We start from the raw sequence: 21,570 nt of genomic DNA on the forward strand, positions 1-21,570 counted from the left end.
TCCTGGGTTGCCTATAATAGCTCACTGCAGAGGGAAATGTGTTCACAGGAAAGACTCCACAGATCAAACGCCCAGTTCATAAAGCACCGCAGATGAGTGCTGAGCACACCAGGGAATAACCCCTGGGTGTCCCTCAGCTGTGAGGAGAAGGGCTGGGCACACCAGCAAAGGTGACCACTCCTCTCCATCCAGCTATCCAGAGGAGAGCTACCACACCCAACTAGGGTCTTAGCCTGAATAGAAGCCCCATGCTGGAATACTGTACAGAGCACCCTGGCCACACCCAGCTCATACCTCTTGGAATTCACTTAAAGTGTAGACATTCCACTAAGCACAGTGACACAGATGAAAGATAAAAGCATTCAGAGAAAAACATCTGCAAATGCTGGGGAAAAAAGGTAAAAATTCAAGGAGTAAGAAAAAGGGCCGGCGCCGTAGCTCAACAGGCTAATCCTCCGCCTTGCAGCACCAGCACACCAGGTTCTAGTCCCGGTCGGGGCACCGGATCCTGTCCTGGTTGCCCCTCTTCCAGGCCAGCTCTCTGCTATGGCCCAGGAGTGCAGTGGAGGATGACCCAAGTGTTTGGGCCCTGCACCCCATGGGAGACCAGGAGAAACACCTGGCTCCTGCCTTTGGATCAGCGTGGTGCGCCGGCCACAGCGCAACGGCCGCGGCGGCCATTGGAGGGTGAACCAACGGCAAAAGGAAGATCTTTCTCTCTGTCTCTCTCTGTCTCACTGTCCACTCTGCCTGTCAAAAATAAAAAAAATAAATAAAGAAAGAAAAAAAAATAAAAAGTTAGACACTATGAGCCCCACAAAGGAAAATTACAGCATTTCAATATTAGAAGGTGAAGATAAAGAGATTGAGGAAATGCCAGAAATGGAATTCAAAAAACTAATCATCACATTACTCAAAAGCAATCAGGAGCAAATTTATGAACTAAAGAAAAAGTTATATATGACATGAATAAAAATTTTTTCCTGGAAATTGAGATCTTAAAGAGAAATAAAAATGAAATATTGGAAATGAAGGATTCAATAGAAGAAATAAAAATGCAATGGAAAGTCTTAACAACAGAGTTTGTGAGGCAGAAGAAAGAATATTTGAGCTAGAAGACAAATCTCTGGAAATTTTAGTCAGACCAAAAACAAGAGGGAAGAAATTAGAAAACTAAAAAACACTGTTGGATATCTACAGGATACTATCAAATGACCCAACATATTGGTCTTAAGAGTCCATGAAGGCATGGAAAGAGAGCAAGGATTAGAAGGGCTTTTCAGTGAAATAATAACAGGGAAAATCCCTAATTTGGAGAAAGAAAGGAACATTCAAGTACAGGAAGCATGCAGAATTCCCAATAGATATGAATAGAAAAGATCATCACAATGACACATGATCATCAAATTCTCCACAGTAAAACATAAAGAAAAGATTCTAAAATGTGCACAAGAGAAATGGCAGATTACTTTCAGAAGCTCTCCAATTAGACTCACAGCAGACTTCTCATCAGAAACTCTACAGGCTAGGAGAGAATGGTGATACATGACAAGTCTTAAGAGAAAATAACTATCAACCCAGAATACTGTACCCCACAAAGCTCTCATTTAGGAATGAAGATGAAATAACAAAAAGAAATTCCATAACAAACAGAAATTGAAAGAATTTGTCACCACTGATCTACCCTTACAAAAGATGGTTAAGGATGTGCCATACAAAGAAACACAGAAACATGTTCATCACTATGAAACAAAGTGAAGGCAGAAAATCTCCCAGTAAAAGTACAAGGAAAATCAAAGTAAAAAATAGGAATATTTACGGAAAAATGGCAGGGCAAAGTCATTACTTATCCATAGTCAATTTGAATTTAAATGGCCTCAACTCTCCAGATAAAAGATACAGACTGGCTGAATAGATTAAAAACAAAACCCATCTATTTCCTGCTTACAATAAATACATCTCACCAACAAAGATACTTGCAGACTGAAAGTGAAAGGATGGAAAAGATACTCCATGCTAACTGAAACCAAAAAAGAGCTAGTGTAGTCATCGTAATATCAGGCAAAATGGACTTCAACACAAAAACTGTTAAAAGAGACAAAGAAGGGCACTATGTAATGATTAAGGAATCAATTCAACAGGATGATGTAACTTATAAACATATATGTACCTAATTACAGGGCACCTGACTATTTAACAGAAATGTCAAGTGACTTAAAAGAGAGACATAGACCCTAATACAATAGTAATGGGAGACTTCAATACCCCGCTTTCAACAATGGACATGTTAACCAGAGAGAAAATCAGCAAGGAAAAAAGAGGGTTAATTGACTAAAAGGACCCAACAGATATCTACAGAGCTTTCCATCCTACAGCTGCAGTATAGATATTCTTTTCATAGTGCATAGAACATTCTTTAGGATTGAACAGATGGTAGGCCATGAGACAAGTCTCAACAAATTCAAAAAAATCAAAATCATATCATGCATTTTCTCTGACCACAATGGAAGGAAGTTGGTAATCAACAACCCAGGAATCTCTAGAATATATGCAAATACATGGATAATGAACAACATACTTCTGAACAAACAGTGGGTCATTGAAGAAATCAAGAGAAATCAAAACATTTCTGGAGACAAATGAAGATGACAATACAACATATCAAAACTTATGGGATACAGCAAAAGCAGTGCTAAAAAGAAAGTTTATAGAAATCAGTGCCTACATCAAGAAATTGGAAAGGCATAAAATAAATTAGCTACCAAAGCATCTCAAGGATCTAGAAAAACAACAGCAGACCAAACCCAAAGCTAGTAGCAGAAAAGAAAAAATTAAACTCAGAAAAGACATAAACAAAATTGAAACAAAAAATACAAAAGATAAGCAAGATGAAGAGCTGGTTTTTTGAAAACATAAACAAAACTGACACACCTTTGGTCCTAAAAAACAAAAAAAAAAAAAAAAAGGAGAGAGAAGACACAAATTAATAACATTAGAATGAAAAAGGAAATGAACAACAGATGCCACAGAAATAAAAAGAATCATCAGAAATTACTATAAAGAGCTGAACGCCAACAAACCACAAAACCTAGAATAAATGGACAGATTCCTGGACACATATGACCTACCTAAAATGAGCCATGAAGACTCAGAAAACCTAAAGAGACCAATAATCAACACAGCAATCCAAACAGTAATAAATACCCTCTCAAAAAGCCCAGGAAAAGACGGCTTCACTAATAAATTCTACCAGACATTTCCCCCCCAAAAAAACCTTTTATTTAAGGAATATAGACTTTATGCATCTCATAAATACAACTTTAGGAATATAGTGATCATTCCGACCATATTCACCATCCCACCTACTCTCCCAACACTCCTCCTTCTTCCGAAACGTATTCCCAATCCCATTCTCCACTAAGATCCATTTTCAATTAACTTTATAAACAGAAAACTCTTTATTTAGTAAAGAGTTCAAAAATTTGCACAGAAAAAGAAAACAAAAATCAAAACAAAAAAAAAAATCTGTTCTTCAACAGATGAAACAAGGGTTGTTAAGTCATTGCATCTTGAAGTTCATTTCACTTTTTTTTAGAAACTTAATTAACTTAAAAGAAGCAACCAAAAATGATACATCTTTTGGGAGCACTTAGACAAAGATATAATACAACTCTTTGAGGACAGAGTTCCTGCATGGGAAGTTAGTGCACAGTGACTCCTGTTGTGAATTCAACAATTAACACTCTTATGGATGAGTTCAGTGATCACCCAGGGCTCTTGACATGAGCTGCCTAGGCTATGGAAGCTTTTTGAATCCACAAACTCTGTCACTATTTAGACAAGGCCACAAGCGAAGTGGAAGTTCCCTCCTCCCTTCAGATTAAAGTACCTCCTTCTTTGATGACCACATCTTTCCACTAGGGTCTCACTCACTGAGATCCTTCATGTAGGACATTTTTTGCCACAGTGTCTTGGCTTTCCATGCCTAAAATGCTCTCATGGGATTTCCAGCCAGACCAGAATGCCTTAAGGGGTGATTCTGAGGTAATGGTACTATTTAAAAAGAGCGTCATTCTTTGAGTCTGCTATGTAGACTGCTTCCCATATTAGAGTCTTCCCTCCTTTATTCTTTCTATTATTATTACTATACCCTTAATCCTATACATATGATCATTTCAACACTTAAGATGGTATTTTTACCATCCAGCTTAAGCCATACCACCCTGAACATGCCTGATCTAATTTGATCTCAGAAGCTAAGCAGGGTCAGACCTGGTTAGTACATGGATGAGAGCCACCACACATTTAAAGAAGAGCTAACTCCAATTATTCTCAAGCTATTCAAAATAATTGAAAAGGAGGGAATCCTCTCAAACTCCTTCTATGAAGGCAGCATCATCTTAATTCCTAAACCTGAAAAGATATGAGAAAGAAAGAGAACTACACACATATGTCCCTGATGAAGATAGACACAAAAATCCTCAACAAAATAACAGCCAGTCAAATAAAACAAGATATCAGAAGGAAATATCCCTGATATGCAGTGTTGGTTCAATATTCACAAATCAATCAATGTGATACACCTCATTAACAAATTAAAGAACAAAAACCATATGATTATCTCAATAGATGAAGAGAAAGCATTTGATAAAATACAACACCTTTCATGATGAAAATTCTAAGCAAATTGGGTATAGAAGGAATATTCCACAACACAATGCAATTGTGTTGCATTTTATTTATGCAATTTATGCAATTTATGACAAACTCATGGCCAGGATCATATTGAATGGGATAAAGTTGGACATATTCCCATTGAGACCTGGAACCAGACAAGGATGCTATTCAATATAGTCCTGAAAGTCTTAGCTAGAGCCATTAGGCAAGAAAAAAAATCAAAGGGATACAAATTGGGAAGCAGAAAGTCAAACTATCCCTATTTGCAGAAGATTCTACTAAGAGACTCCTGAAACTCATAGAAGAGTTTGGAAAAGTTAAGAATATAAAATCAATACACAAAATCAACAGCCTTTATATACACAGACAATGCTACATCTGAGAAAGAACTCCTAAGATCAATCCCATTCACAATAGCTACCAAAAAAAACCAAATAACTTGGAATAAATTTAACCAAAATGTCAAATATCTCTAAGAGGATGATTACAAAACATTAAAGAAAGAAAAAGAAGAAGGCATAAACAAAGGAAAAATCTTCCATGTTCATAAATTGGAAGCATCAATATCACCAAAATATCCACTCTAAGGAAAGAATTTTACATATTCAATGCAATACAAATCAAAATGCAAACCACATGCTTCTCAAATATAGAAAAAATGATACTGAGATTCATATGGAAGCACAGGAGATCCCAAATAGCTAAAGAAATCTTATACAACAAAAACAAAACTGGTGGCATCACAATACCAGATGTCAAGACACACTACAGGGTAATTATCATCAAAACAACCTAGTACCAGTACAAAAATAGAAGGATAAACCAATTGAATGGAATAGAAAAGACAGAAATCAATCTATTCATCTATAACCAATTTATCTTTGACAGTGGTGCTAAAATCAACCCCTAGAGCAAGGACAGGCTCTTCAACAAATGGTCCTGGGAAAACTGGATCTCCACCTACAGAAGTATAAACCAAGACCCCTACCTTACACCTTACACCTTACACCTTACACCTTACACCTTACACCTTACAAAAAAATCAACTCAAAATGGGCTAGAGAACTAAATATATACCTGATGCCATCAAATTATTAGAGAACAGAGGGGAAACTCTGCGAGACATTGGCATAGGCAACAACATCTTGGAAAAGACCCCAAAGGCACAGCCAATCAAAGTCAAAATCAACAAATGGGATTACATCATAGAATTAGTTTCCTGCCTTGAAATGAATAGAGAAATGAAAGAACAAGTTGGGCTTAGAATAGAGAAATGAGGGAGCAAGTCCTAGATCGCTTGCTGACAATAGCAATATTACACGAATACTTAGCAAACCGTTTCAACCATTAGATAACAACTTAAGAAAACATTTACCAGAAGGTCCAATGCCTTCTATAAATTTTAAGAATCATGTATTTGAAAACACCTCTTAAATATCTAACATGGTGTAGTTTGTTTAGCCAGTAAACTTAAGCACAACCATATAAAATGTTTTTAGTTTCTTTCTACCAACAAGTTTAAAACATATGATACACAGATTCAGGTCACACAAATTAAAATGTATCTTTGATTGATTTTAGCAGCTTAAATTTATGGACAATCTTATCTATAAGCCATTTAAAATAAGACTCTTAATAAAATTTCCCCATGTGGACATACAATATGTACACACATATAACATAGCATAATAGACCAATATAGCAATTTTACTAATAGCTTTTAAAATCTTTAACTCTTTTTGAAGATTGCCAATTGATTTGAATTGCTTTTTGTTTTTAGTAACCTCAATTAACCATACTTTCTCTCAGTTGGTACTGTTAATACATTATTGGCTTCATCTGTTTACAGAGCCATCCCAAAGTACTGAATACAATAGAAGTGGCTGGAAAAAGTCCATAGGAACCTATAGGAGGACAGCTAAACACAGAACCAACAACGCTTTAGTTTTATGAGCAGCACATCATACATAACTATGGATGACAAAAGACTTTAAGTCGCCATGTTTAAAATTATAAACTCTCTATTCTTTTCAAGGCAGGAAACTAATTCTATTATAAAGGAATCTGAAGGACGCACAATTTAATCTTTAGACCTTATAAAAGAGATGGCTAACATTTTTCTGTAATAGCATAGCCAAAATAAGAACTTAAATAATAATCTCATAGCTAGATTCACTTCGCCATCAGCCAAGTATACAGTAAGTAGAAAAAAAACTCCCTTTCAGACCAAAGGGAAAGAAAGTTTTAAAGTGAGAATATAATTTTTCTCATGGGCATTGTCTACCTTAGAAAAACTACTACAGAACATGCCTGTGACTATAGACTTGTAGTTCAGGCCACCAAAGATTAGAGATGGGACATGGGCACTCCCTTGACTTGCATCCTCTGGTCTGCTTTAACACAAACCAGGAGGAAAAGAAAGCTAGGCATCAGAAGCAATGGGTGGCAGGCCTATTAATGGCTGATCTGTACAGTGATCTGCCCTCAAGGAGACCCAACAGGCCAGTCCACTGCAGTGGCTTTCAATGTGGTAAGCCTGGGCTTCAGCAGAAGTCAGCTTGTGAAGAGCCCTGGCAGCTCTGCCAAGAGTTGGATCACTGGAAATGGACCTGCCCTGGAGTCGAAGAATGCCCAGGTCAGAGCCACAGATCTTATTGGCTCTAAGCTGAAAAGCCCTTCACTCAGCCCAACTTCCAAAATGACCACTGCAGCTGAGGGGATGGCCAAGTAGGGTCAGCAACATTGCAGCAGAACTGTAAATTTCTTGTTAGAGATGCCCCCTGCCTTTACCTGGCCAGCTCTCCTCCCAGGCCAGCCAAGTAATGAAAGTCAACAGAGTGCCTTCCCCTAGGAGGTTCACACCTCCCTTAGGATATACCCCATGTGAAGAGATAGATAGGTCTGGGCCTCTGAATTTACAAGGCCTAAAGCCCACCAGATTATTATCAAGCCCCTTCTATCAGGTTCTATTTGCCTCTCAATCAGAAAACTTAATTGTAGCTTAGACAGCACCTTTCTTAGCTCCTCTAATAAAGACTCTGTCCTTTGTTCTAGGCCCTGTCTAGTGCACTTGGGCCTCATTCCTTTGTAATCATAACCTCTACTCTACCACCAATGGCTCTACTCCCAACCTGTGTGTACTGATGGTCCTCTTCCCCACTTAATGCTGTATAATTGTTCAAACCTGGTAAATGCCACTCTTAGGATCATTGGTTACTATCCTCACTCTGTCTTTTAGGACCTTGTCTAAATATGATCAGAGTCGGTAAACTTGGAAGGCTTCCATAGCCTTGGCAACTCATGACGACAGCCAAGGATGGTTACTGGCGCCATAAACTAGAGTGTCAATTTGTTGGGTCAACAACAGGAGCCACTGTGCACTTGCTCCTCATGTGAGATCTCTGTCCTTAATGTGCTGTACATTGTGATTTAATGCTATAACTAGTACTCAAACAGTATGTTTCACTTTGTGTTGCTATGTGGGTGCAAACTGTTGAAATCTTTATACTAAATTGATCTTCTGTATATAAAGAGAATTGAAAATGAATCTTGATGCAAATGGAAGGGGAGAGGGAGCGGGAGAGGGGAGGGTTGCGGGTGGGAGGGAAGTTATGGGAGGGGGAAGCCACTGTAATCCATAAGCTGTACACTGGAAATTTATATTCATTAAATAAAAGTTAAAAAAATATATATATATATACTAAACCGATCTTCTGTATATAAAGATAATTGAAAATGAATCTTGATGTGAATGGAAGGGGAGAGGGAGTGGGAGATGGGAGGGGTGCGGGTGGGAGGGAATTTATCGGGGGGAAGCCACTGTAATCCATAAGCTGTACTTTGGAAATTTATATTTACTAAATAAAAGTTTTTTAAAAAAGTGAGAAAAAAAATGGGATTACATCAAATTCAGAAACTTTTGAACTGCAGAAGAAACAACCAGCAAAGTAAAGAGGCAACCAATAGAATGGGTGAAAATATTTGCGAACTATACAATTGATAAAGCATTTATAATCAGAATATATAAAGAGGTCAAGAAACTCAACAACAACAAAATAAACAACCCAGTGAAGAAATGAGCAAAGGATTTAAACAGACACTTTTCAAAAGAGGAAATCCAAATGGCCAACACATACATGAAAAAAAAAATGTTCAGGACTGCTAACCTTCAGAGAAATGCAAATCAAAACCACAATAGGGGTCAAGCACTGTGCCACAGTGGGGAAAGTTACCACCTGTAGTGCTGGCATCCCATATGGGTGCCGGTTCCAGTCCTGGCTGCTCCACTTCTGATCCAGCTCTCTGCTGTGGCCTGGGAAAGCAGTAGAAGATGCCCAAGTCCTTGGGCCACTGTACACACGCTGGGAGACCCGGAAGAAGCTCCTGACTCCTGGCTTCAGATCAGCACAGCTCCAGCCATTGCAGTCATCTGGGGAGTGAACCAGCATATGGAATATCTCGCTCTCTCACTCTCTCAGGAAAGTGAAGAGGCAACCGACAGAATGGGAAAAAATATTTGCAAACTATGCAACAGATAAAGGATTAATAACCAGAATCTACAAAGAGATCAAGAAACTCCACAACAACAAAACAAACAACCCACTTAAAAGATGGGCCAAGGACCTCAATAGACATTTTTCAAAAGAGGAATTCCAAATGGCCAACAGACACATGAAAAAACTGTTCAGGATCACGAGCCATCAGGGAAATGCAAATCAAAACCACAATGAGGTTTCACCTCACCCGGTTAGAATGGTTTACATACAGAAATCAACTAACAACAGATGTTGGTGAGGATGTCGGGGGGGGGGGGGGGGGACATTAACCTACTGTTGGTGGGAATTCAAACTGCTAAAGCCACTATGGAAGTCAGTTTGGAGATTCCTCAGAAATCTGCATATAGCCCTACCATACAACCCAGCCATCCCACTCCTTGGAATTTACACAAAGGAAACTGAATTAGCAAATAAAAGAGCTGTCTGCACCTCAATGTTTATTGCAGCTCAATTCACAACAGCTAAGACATGGAATCAACCCAAATGCCCATCAACAGAAGACTGGATAAAGAAATTATGGGATATGTTCTCTATAGAATACTATACAGCAGTAAAAAAAAAATGAAATCTGGTCATTGCAACAAAATGGAGGAATCTGGAAAACATCATGCTGAGTGAAATAAGCCAGTCCCAAAGGGACAGATAGCATATGTTCTCCCTGACTGGTGACAACTAACTGAGCACCTCAAAGGAAACCTGTTGAAGTGAAATGGACACTATGAGAAACAATGTCTTCATCAGCCCTTGTCCTGACTGTTGATGAGCAACTTAATACTTTATCCCGTTTAGTATTTTTTTTTTGTTCTACTTCATACCATTGGTTGAACTCTTTAATTAACACACAATTATTCTTAGGTGTTTAAATTCAACTGAAAAATGATCCCTGTTAAATATAAGAGTGGGAATAAGAGAGGGAGGAGATGTACAGTTCAGCACATGCTCAATCAGACTTACCCGTAATGGTAGAGCTAGAAACGTGCCAGGGGATTCCCAATTCAATCTCATCAAGGTGGCATGTACCAATGCCATCTCACTAGTCAAAGTGATCAGTTTCAGTTCATAATTGATCATAATGATAGGATTGTCAAAGGGATCACATAAACAAGACTAGTATCTGCTAATACTAACTGATAGAATTAAAATGGAGAGAATGATCCAACATGGGAAGCAGGATACACAGCAGACTCAGAGAATGGCAGATGTCCTACACAGCACTCTGGCCTCAGAATCAGCCCTTAAGGGATTCTAATCTGGCCAAAAAGCCCTTGAGAGTATTTCAGGCATGGAAAGCCAAGACACTCTGGCCAAAAATAAAAAAAAAGTGCTAAATGAAAGATCTCCATGAGTGAGATTCTAGCGGAAAGAATGGGCCATCAAAGAAGGAGGTACCTTTCTCTGAAGGGAGGAGAGAACTTCAACTTTGACTATGGCCTTGTCTAATAAGATCAGAGTTGGAGAACTCAGGAGGCTTCCACAGCCTTGGCGGCTCATGACAGGAGCCTCGGGTGATTACTGACATCATAAATAAGAGTATCAATTGTTAAGTCAACAACAGGAGTCACTGTGCACTTACTACCTATGTAGAATCTCTATGTACTATGTGAATTAACGTTTTAACTAGTACTCAAACAGTACTTTATACTTTTTGTTTCCTTGTGGGTGCAAACTGTTGAAATCTTTACTTAGTATACTAAATCTATCTTCTGTATATAAAGTCTTATCTGTATATAAAGATGGTTGAAGATGAATCTTGATGTGAATGGGATGGGAGAGGGAGTGGGAGATGGGATGGTTGCAGGTGGGAGGGTGATTATGGGGGGAAAAACCTGCTATAGTCCAAAAGTTGTACTTTGGAAATTTATATTTATTAAATAAAAGTTAAGAAAAAAGAAAACTATAAACCAATATCCTATTTAAATAATGATGTAAAATTCTTCAACCACACTAGCAAGTTCAATCCAGAAGCATGTTAAAAGAATTATATACCACAGCCAAAAGAGAATTATCCCATGAATGGAGTTTGGGTTTACACAAAAAATCAATGCCAACACATCATATATACACAATGAAGGGAGAAAAAAAGGTATCATCATCTCAAGGGATTCAAAAAATTGTTTTGACAAATTCCAACATATTCTCAAGCCAAAAATTTTCAAAAATATTAAGAATAGAACATGCAGAAGTGTGGGGGAGGCTGAATCCGGAAAGGCCTAGAGGAACTTCCTGAGCCTGCCTCGAATTTGAAAACCTGTCTTTAAGTTTCAATTCCCTGGTAGCAAACACCCCAGCCCCAGGGGGCTTCTGCCTAAGGATCATTAAGGTGGTATAACAGGAGTGGCTAAGACCCTTTTGCATCACAACACCCCACCCCTTGCCCACATCCGCTCTGCTCTGTACCATCTGCTCTGTACCTCAGCTATATATACACCTCCCTTTTACAATAAAGTGAGACCCTGCTTCAACTGGGCTCCACACCGCCCTGATTGTCCCCCGGGTTTGGGGAAGGCTGAGTGGTGGGTGGCGCACTTCCCCTCCTCAGTCAAGGCAAGCTGTGGGCAGCCTGCCTAATTCTCAGGCGGTGGCGAGGAACAGTCACCGCACAGAAGCACATTTATGAAAGCTCACAGACATCATACTCGAAAGTGAAAGACTGAGAGTTTTTCTTAAAATCAGGAACAAGACAAGGTGCTATCATTCAGATATTCAATGTAATCAAAAAGTCCATATGTTAAAGTCTTGTTCCCCAGGGGTGTAATTTACCCACTTTTTTTAAAAAAATGAAAAAGAAGAGATCTCTACAACAAAAGTATGAGGAAAAAGGAAAGACTATGAGAAAACAAGAATTTGCCTCAGGACTTTTTTAAGAAAACAATTCATCAGAACAAATGAAACTATGGTCAAAATTGACAGAAAATTATTAAACCTAATGAAGCCAACACCTCTGTAAGCAAGAGATCAATGCAGCAGAGCCATAGATCAAGCAAAGGACCACAAGAAAACAAAGAACTTAACTGTAGATAGGTAACATCACTCAGAAAAAAAAGTATCAAATTCTGAAAACAGTTTCTTATCACAGCAGGAAATGGGAAATGGGAAAGAGGGAATAACAGTGCTCCTTTTATATTACACATTTAAAAATTATTTGGCTCTAAAAATTTTGCAATGTATTATTTGATTTAAAAGCAAACATGAAAAATAAAATAGCAAAATAAAACAAAAATAGCTCTATTTTGGGTATAGTTATTTCTAAAATTATTTCTAAACATGTAAAATAATGATGTCTTTTTTATTTATAGTGACTATCAACTCAAAAAATTAGTTTCTTTACATATTAACTCACATGTTAAAAGGTTAATTCAAACTAATCTAATGGAAACACTGGTTTCAAATGATTCAACCTCTTTTGTGTAATACGTGGACTATGTAAACAGGCTGTAACTTACCAAACACCCAAAAGTCCATGGAGGACATACTGTAAAAAAAAAGTTCAAAACAGTCTTTCCTGGTTGTGATTTTATTGACACAATAAAACTAGCTGTTAGACACATGCAGATATCATTCAATGGACATTACTAAGCACTTATAAAATGCTATGGTCTGGGCCCACTACAAATCTTGGCTTTGTTAATATTTCTGACTTTAACAACATAGCACTGGTTTGCTCTGCTTCATCTTTTCTGCCTCTGTTTCTGGATCCCAATCTCAATGTCTCTAGCCATTGCCTAACAACTTGATCAAAACTAATACCTTATTACAACTTCGTAGCTCTTCTTTTTCATAATTTCGGTTCTTTTGACCTTCACTTTGAGACTTAGCTGCAGTCTGAAAGACATAAGCTCTTGCTACTGACAGCCACACATATAAAATCAATGAATGTTGACCATCTAGTATTTTCCTCTACCTATCGTCACTTCCCATACAGAGACTTACTTGTGTCAAATCTGCTTGATAAAAAACCTGACATATTAAAAAACTGTTATGGATTACATATGATTGATATTCTACAGGGCAAATTGTGTTATAATAAGAAGAGCTCAATTTGATAGGCTGAATTTATTCTAAGGTACCTTCTAGCTGTATCACTTGTATTAGCAGGTTTTACTACTTACAGTGAAATTGTCTTCATGACCATCCTGAAATTGAGCCCCATCTGTTCCATAAAGATATATGGGAGCTGAACTTCTGTGTTGTCCATACAGTACAATATAAATCTGTGAAGTAGTCCCTGCATCTGGCAAGGCACTGGTGATTATGGAAACCCTCCAGTTATCACCTATAGAAGCAGAAATAACAAACAGCATTATGACAACTTATAGAAATGGAAGACAGAGACAGCATGTTATCCATCATAAAGCTAGGAGAGTTGAAATAGGCATAACTTACTCTTCTTGATCCTCCAGGGAAAAATGCCATAGAGTTTAACTGTTTCATATTTAAGACTTGATTTCCTAAGTGCTCAACAAAATTACTATGTGTTTTAATGTGACTATGAAAACATTCCCCACAAGATCTTTAAGAATAAAACTAGAGAGACATCCTTGTCCTATTACATTTGGTCCTGCCTAGAGATACAGAGTCACTACATAACTTATCTAAAATTCCCCATATTTTGACAAAAGGTCTGCAGTATTCTTAGCTATAACATGTAATATGTGCATTCATTTTGATTTTTCTAAAATTAAAAATTATCTAGGGGCTGGGATTGTGGTATAACAGGTTAGGCTACCTCCTGCAATACTAACATCTCAAGTGGGCACCAGTACAAGTCCCGGTTGCTCGACTTCCAATCCTGCTAATGTGCCTGGGAAAAGACCCTGCAATCATGTAGGAAACCCAGATGAAGTTCCTGGATTCTGCTTTGGCCTGGCCCAGCCCAGCTATTGTGGACATTTGGGGAGTGGACTAGTAGCAAATGAAAGATCTCTCTTTCTCTCTCTCTCTCTTTCTCTCTTCCTGTAACTCTGCCTTTTATTAAATAAAACAAATCTTAAAATAAAAATTCTCCTTGATTTGGCAGTACATATAATAAAAATATGTAATAACTGATATAAGACTGTAATTTAGAATCAGATGAGCTAGAAAGACTTTGAGAAACATCTGGTACAAATTACTTCTCTCTTCTTTTTTTATTGTATCACAAATTAATAGGTGAAATAACTTAAAAAATCAAAGTAATTTTGTGCTGACCAACAACAAATAAAGGCAGTATCAGAAAATAAATGATTCCTTGTGAATATTAAGGAATTGACAAAACATTATAATGCATTAATAGTGATATAATTTCCTATGATTTCAATTTAATTTTGCTAAGTTTCTTTGGGGTAAACATCAAAAAGTTCATCTCTAAGAGAAGTGAAGTAATGAGAAATTAGGGAACACATTTAAGACTACAGAAAATAATAGAAAGCAATAAAAGTCAAAACAATTGACTTAAGAGAGTCCACTTATTGGACTGTGATTTTGTCTCTCCCAAATTTGAGTTAAAGTACATTTGCCAATTCCATTATTCAAATAAATAATCAAATTCTAGATTTAAAATTTACTTACATGGCACATGTTAAATTGATACAGGTTTGTAAAAATCTACTTAAAACAAAAAATTTTTAAATTCTACAACACATCATAAAAAGCATAGTAGGATGCCAAATAATCTTGGTAGGCAATCAGTAAGTAAAAACACACTTTTAAAAATCAGTGGAGAATGATAAGTCATTGTTAACAAAAGCAGAAGCAACTAAATTGTACTTATAAACTAGAGAGCTGGGAAAATTTCAGCTGTTTTCTATAGAATAACTGGTATGTAGGGGTTTTTTTGAATAAAATGAAACAAAGCTCTTCAAATTCTGCTCTCTTAGAAACGCAGCAAAATAGTTCAGGGCAAAATCAATACCTGCTAAAAGTGCAAGGTCAAAATCAATAGGAAAAGAAATTACATTTTCCAACAGTCAAGAAGGAAAAGGATGAAACATGTAGGAATAGAAATAGAAATGAAAACAATGAAATACAATGCCTGTTTACTACAGGTTTTTGCACCTCTCTGAATCATTAAATTCATTAAAACTTTAGGCTTTTTTTTTTTTTTTTTTTTTTTTTTTTTGGACAGGCAGTGTTAGACTGAGAGAGAGAGAGAGAGAGAGAGAGAAAGGTCTTTCTTCCATTGGTTCACCCCACAAATGGCCGCTACGGCCGGCGCGCTGCACCAATCCAAAGCCAGGAGCCAGGTGCTTCCTCCTGATCTCCCATGCAGGTACACGGCCCAAGCACTTGAGTCATCCTCCACTGCCTTCCTGGGCCACAGCAGAGAGCTGGACTGGAAGAGGAGCAACCAGGACAGAATCTGGAGCCCTGACCAGGACTAGCACCTGGGGTGCCTCTGCCACAGGCGGAGGCTTAGCCTAGTGAGCTGCGGCGCTGGCTAAAACTTTAGCTTTACAAGGGAATACTATAAAAACTATAGCAGGATCTAAAGATCATGTATCAAGATTCATTTTTAGTTTATAACTAACACATCAAACAATCAAAATGTAACAAGTCACTAAGTCTTTACTAGGTTCCCAGTACCATTGGAAAATAGAAGAAAAAAAAAAATTAAGATGATGTCTTTGTTCTCCATTATCTTATAATTTATCTGGAATAATAGGCCAACTACTTAAAAAGAAAACAATCAGAACATTCTTAATGTAAGACTTTGGTGAAATGAAGACAGATCACAGAAAAACTAACAAAATGAATATGAAAAATTAAAATGAGGGAAAAAAGAACAAACAATGTACTAAACTTCTTGTCATAATCTTTGTAAAGTAGAAACCAAGAGGCAAGTGGGACAGAAGATTTCAGAAACTTGTAGGGCACCTAACCCATCTTTCTCAGAAATATTATAGAAGAAAAAAGGTGAACTTAAAAAATTCTAGTAGCCTCCTTAATACTTATACTCATATTAGGTCCAAATTTGAACAACTGGTTGATGGAACCAGAGAAAAACAGAATGCAGGCAGGGGCAAATAGTGTCATGAAAAAATGAAATAACTATGAGATACAAAATAAACAGAAAATTTGAGTAATCTTGTATGTTCTAAAAAAATAATAAATTATTTTGGTTTAAGACATTTCTTCACAAAGAACTTTAGGTCCAAATGTGTTTTCCATCAAATCTTTTTTAAAAAGATAGTACAGTCCTGCACAAACTCAACTCATTGTTTGAGAAGAGGATAACTCTAGTACCAACACCAAAAAAAAAAAAAAAAGATATAAGAGAACTATGGAGCCATAAATCTCAAGAGCATAAATGAAAATATTTTTAACAAAATATTGTTAAGTTAAGAAAATAGAAGCTTTTGAGATTTTTCAATGAATTCAAATGTTTTAACATTCAGAAATTAATTCACCATGTTAGCAGAATAAAAGAGAACAGGAAGTGATACTCTATATCATTATTCATTCCAGAAATGCAAATTAAAACCACAAAAAGATAGAGCACTATTTAAAAAAGACTAAAAACAGTGAAAATCTCAACCTTGGTATAGATGTAGACCAACTAGAACTCTCATGCTTATTAAGAGAGAATATGAAACGCTGAGATACTTTGGATCAGTTTGTTTCTTATAAAGTTAAATAAACTTTTCATCTATCCTAGCAATTCAATTCTAGTAATTTATCCAGAGAAATAAACACACATACAAAAGACTAAGATATCAATTCTCATAATAGGTTCACAACAGCCCAAAAGTGGAATAATCCAAATGCCCATTAACAAGTGTATGGACTAAACTGTGTTCTCAAAAAAGATACATTCAAATAGTAATCCTTTACATGTAAATGTGACATTATTTGGAAATAGATTCATTGCATATGTAATTAAGATACAAATTAATAATTAATTATGACATGAGGAGGCAAGATGGTAGAACAGGGAGTGAGCTTACTGTTCTAGTCCAGGGAAAGATAGTTTAAAAAGAAGAGGAGAAAATACAGTCTCAGGGAAGAGTTAGGGAGAAAATGATAGAGGAACACCATGCAAATTAGAGGAACACTGTGGACATATGTGGAGGGTGTGGATGTGCACAACTCATGATCCTAGCAGCCAAGAACCTCAGTATCAGCTTCGAAGAGTGAGGTGAGACCAAACTGCATCAGCCCAAGCCACTGGCAATAAAGGTGCTGGAAGAGCCTGGCAGGAGTCTGAATAGGAGCCATGTGGGGAACAGCATACCTGTCAACCTAGAGGAGAAACAAAGGGGGCACGTTTCTCTCTTTCCAACCACTCTGCACCAATATCCTGTAACAATCCAAGAGAGGGCAGGAACCATTTTGGACATGCATAACAGATGGACCAGCTAGTGTCCACGTACCCAGCAACCAGCTGAACAGAAATGCCTGAGTCTGGTTAAGAGAATTGACAGGGGCTGGGTGCTCCTGACTGTGGAAAGCTTGTATGCCAGGACTGGGAAAACACTGTGGCTATGTGGGAGGGCTCAGAGTATGGCTGGAAATTTGGGCAGTCACTGTGGGCAGCTCCACACTTGAGGCTCACTGATTCCCTAGTGAGGGTCATTGATGCAGGATCTGTACTTACATCAAGAACTGCACAGATCCTTTGTGTGGTTCTTGTGGCAGTACAGAGAAATACTTTACACAATGGGGCTTATGCCCAGGCACTGGTCTCCTTTAAGGAGAGGTGAGCATGAAATTACACCAACAGAGCAGAACAAACCTCTCCTCTGATGAGAGAGAGAGAGAGAGAGAGAGGAGTGTCACCTTGCAAACTCCCTACACCCTGGAGCACTGAACAGACTCCCTGGTCACATTCAACACATGCCTGTGAGTATGCACTGAAACAGCAGACATTCCACTAATCCACACAAACATGATCCAAAGATAGAAGCCATCACAGGGAAAAAAAAAAGAAACCAATAAGTATCTCCACAAATGCCTAATAATTAAATGCACCAATTCAAGAAACAAGAACAAGGAAGACAACATGACACCCCCAAAAGAACAGAACACTTAAATACTAGAATGGGAAGATAAAGAGATTGAAGAAATGCCAGAAATGGAATTCAAAAAATTGATCATAAGACTACTTAGAAGGCATCAGAAGCAAATCTATGAACTAATGAAATATGTACATGAAAAGAAAGAAAATTTCCCCAATAAAATTGATACCTTAAGGAGAATCAAAACAAAATATTGGAAATGAAGAACTCAATAGACAAATAAATAAAAAAATGCAGTGGAAAGCCTTAACAATATACTCAGTGAAGCAGAGGAAAGAATATCTGAGTTAGAAAAAAATCTCTGGAAATTTTAGAATCTAACCCCCCAAAAAAAGGAGGAGGGGGAGAGGGAGGAGGGGGGAGGGGGGAGAGGAAAGAGGGAGAGGTGGGGGAGGAGAAGGAGGAGAAGAAATAAGAAAACTAAAAAACACTGTTGGAGATCTGTGGGATACTATTAAATAACCCAACATATGGGTGTTAATAGTTCCTGAAGGTGTAGGAAGAGAAAATGAATTAAAAGGTGTTTTTTGTGATATAATTACAGAAACTTCCCTAATTTGGAGAAAGAAAGGGATGTCCAAGTATAGGAACCACACAGAACTCCTGGTAGATAGACATGACCAGAAAAGGTTTTTATCATGACACACTGTAGTCAAACTCTCCACAGTAAAACACAAAGTGATCCATTACCTAGACAGAAATTGAATCAGTAATAAAGACCCTCCCAACAAAGAAAAGCTCAGGATTGGATAGCTTCACTGCTGAATTCTACCAGACATTTAAAGTAGAACTAACTCCCAATTCTTCTCAAAGTATTCAAAACAATTGAAAGAGACGAAATCCTCCCAAACTCTTTCTATGAAGCCAACATTACCTTAATTCCTAAACCTGGAAAAGATGCAGCAGAGAAAGAGAACTACAGATCAATTTAGCTAATGAAAATAGATGCAAAAATCCTCAAAAATAACAGCCAATCAAATCCAACAACACATCAAAATGATCATTCACTCAGACCAAGTGGGATTTATCCCTGGTATGAAGGGGTGGTTCAACATTCACAAATCAATCAATGCGATACATCACATTTACAAACTGAAAAACAAAAACCATATGATTATCTCAATAGATGCAGAGAAAGCATTTGACAAAAAACAATATCCGTTCATGATGAAAACTCTAAGAAATCAGGTTTAGAAAGAACATTCCTCAACACAATCAAGGCATTATATGACAAACCCATAGCCAGCATCCTATTGAATGGGGTAAAGTTGGAAACATTCCCACTGAGATCTGGAACCAGACAAGGATGCCCACTATCACCATTACTATTCAGTATAATCTTGAAAGTTTTAGTCAGAGCAAGAAAAATAAATTAAAGGGATACAAATTGGGGATGAGGAGTCAAATTATCCCTATTTTCAGGTGACATGATTCTACATATGGGGAATACAAGAGTCCAGTCAGAGACTACTGGAACTTACAGAAGAGTTTAGAGAAGTTAAAACTCTTTAAAACATATAAAGTCAACACACAAAAATCAATAAACTTTGTATACAGAGACAATGCCATGGCTGAGAAAGAACTTCTAGGATCAATCCCATTCACAATAGCTACAAAAAAAAAAAAAATCTAAAATACCTTGGAATAAATTTATCCAAGGATGTCAAAGATCTCTATGATGAGAATTACAAAACATTAAAGAAACAGAAGACATAAAAATGAAAAAAAAACAGGATCTCCATATTTTCCATGTTCATGAATTAGAAGGATAAATATCACCAAAATGTTCATACTGCCAAAAGCAATTTACAGATTCAATGTGATACCAACAAAAATACACAAGGACATTCTTCTCAGATATAGAAAAAATGATGCTGAAATTCATACGAAAACATAGGAGACCCCAAATAGCTAAATTAATCATATATAACAAAAACAAAGCTGGAAGTGTCACAATACAAGATTTCAAGAATACTACAGGGAAGTTAAAATAAAAACAGTCTGGTACTGGTACAAAAATAGATGGATAGACCAATGGAACAGAATAGTGGGGGGTTCCAATCGAAAAGGAAACAAAGTTGCTAAGCCTTCACTCAACAAGGCCGCTAAGCCTTTGCTCGAGCTTGCCGCACTTCTGCATCCCAGTGACTCAGCGTTTCCAACAATCCAAGATGACCACCAGGGGAAGTACCTAGCCTGACAGGAGACTTCTGTATTCGTGAACAGTATGTGTCCTTGGTTGTGATAGGCCCTTGAGGGCGTGCCCGGCTCGTGTCCTGCCTTTCCTTTCAGCTGGTTGGCTCAGTTCCCTTGTGCCCTGGACAGCCCCCTTTCTGTCTATAAATACTCTTCCCCTCCCAATAAAGTCGGGAACCAGGCTGCGCCCTGGACATTGACTGATCTCCTGGCTCTGGTTTGGTTCCTTTACCGCCGACACTCATCATCCCGCTTGGCCCCTGAGCTCCCCAGGCTGGCCCTGAGGAGCACTATTGGACCTGCTGCCCCATAGCGAGCAGCAGAATAGAAATGCCAGAATCAATCCATGTATCTACAACTAACTTATCTTTGACAAAGGAGCTAAAATCAATCCATAGGAAAGTCTTTTCAACAAATGGTGCTGGGAAAACAGGATCTCCATATGCAGAAATATGAAGCAAGACCCATACCTTAAACAAAAATCCACTCAAAATGTATTAAAGACCTAAATCTAAGACCTGATACCATCAAATTATTAGAGAACATTGGGGAAACCCTACAAGACATCAGCATAGACAAAGAGTTCTTGGAAAAGATCCCAGAGGCACAGGCAATCAAAGCTAAAATTGGCAAATGGGATTATATCAAATTGAGAAGCTTCTGCACTGCAGAAGAAAGAATCAGCAAGGTGAAGAGACAATCAAGAGAATGGGAAAAAACATTTGCAAACTATGCAATTGATAAATAATTAATAACCAGAATATATAAAGAGATCAAGAAACTCAACAAAACAAACAACTCAGTTAAAAAATGGGCAAAGGGGGGCTAGCACTGTGGTATAGCAGGTAAAGCTGCCGCCTGCAGTGCCAATAGCCCATATGGGTGCCAATTCAGTCCTGGCTGCTCCACTTCTATCTAGCTCTCTGCTATGGCCTGGGAAAGCAGTAGAACTCCTTAGGCCCCTGCACCTATGTGGGAACCCAGAAGGAGCTCCTGGCTCCTGGCTTCAGATCGGTGCAGCTCTGGCCGATGTGGCCAACTAGGGAGTGAACCAGCAGATGGAAGACCTCTCTCTCTTTGCCTCTACTTCTCTATGTGTAACTCTGATTTGCAAGTAAAAATAAATAAATGTTTTTTAAAAATGTGCA

At 37.8% G+C, this 21,570-nt stretch overlaps 1 protein-coding gene across 1 annotated transcript in view; it reads right to left on the reverse strand.

The window, feature by feature from the left end:
* Nucleotides 1-21,570, reverse strand: part of RP1 (RP1 axonemal microtubule associated) — a 293,476-nt gene that overhangs the window by 223,054 nt on the left and 48,852 nt on the right. Inside the window, exon 3 of the mRNA XM_062189888.1 lies at nt 13,343-13,506. Coding sequence (XP_062045872.1) covers nt 13,343-13,506 — 164 coding nt within the window. The remainder of the gene's footprint in view (nt 1-13,342; nt 13,507-21,570) is intronic.

Source organism: Lepus europaeus, chromosome 4 (assembly GCF_033115175.1).
Source record: "Lepus europaeus isolate LE1 chromosome 4, mLepTim1.pri, whole genome shotgun sequence".
Lineage (NCBI taxonomy): Eukaryota > Metazoa > Chordata > Mammalia > Lagomorpha > Leporidae > Lepus > Lepus europaeus.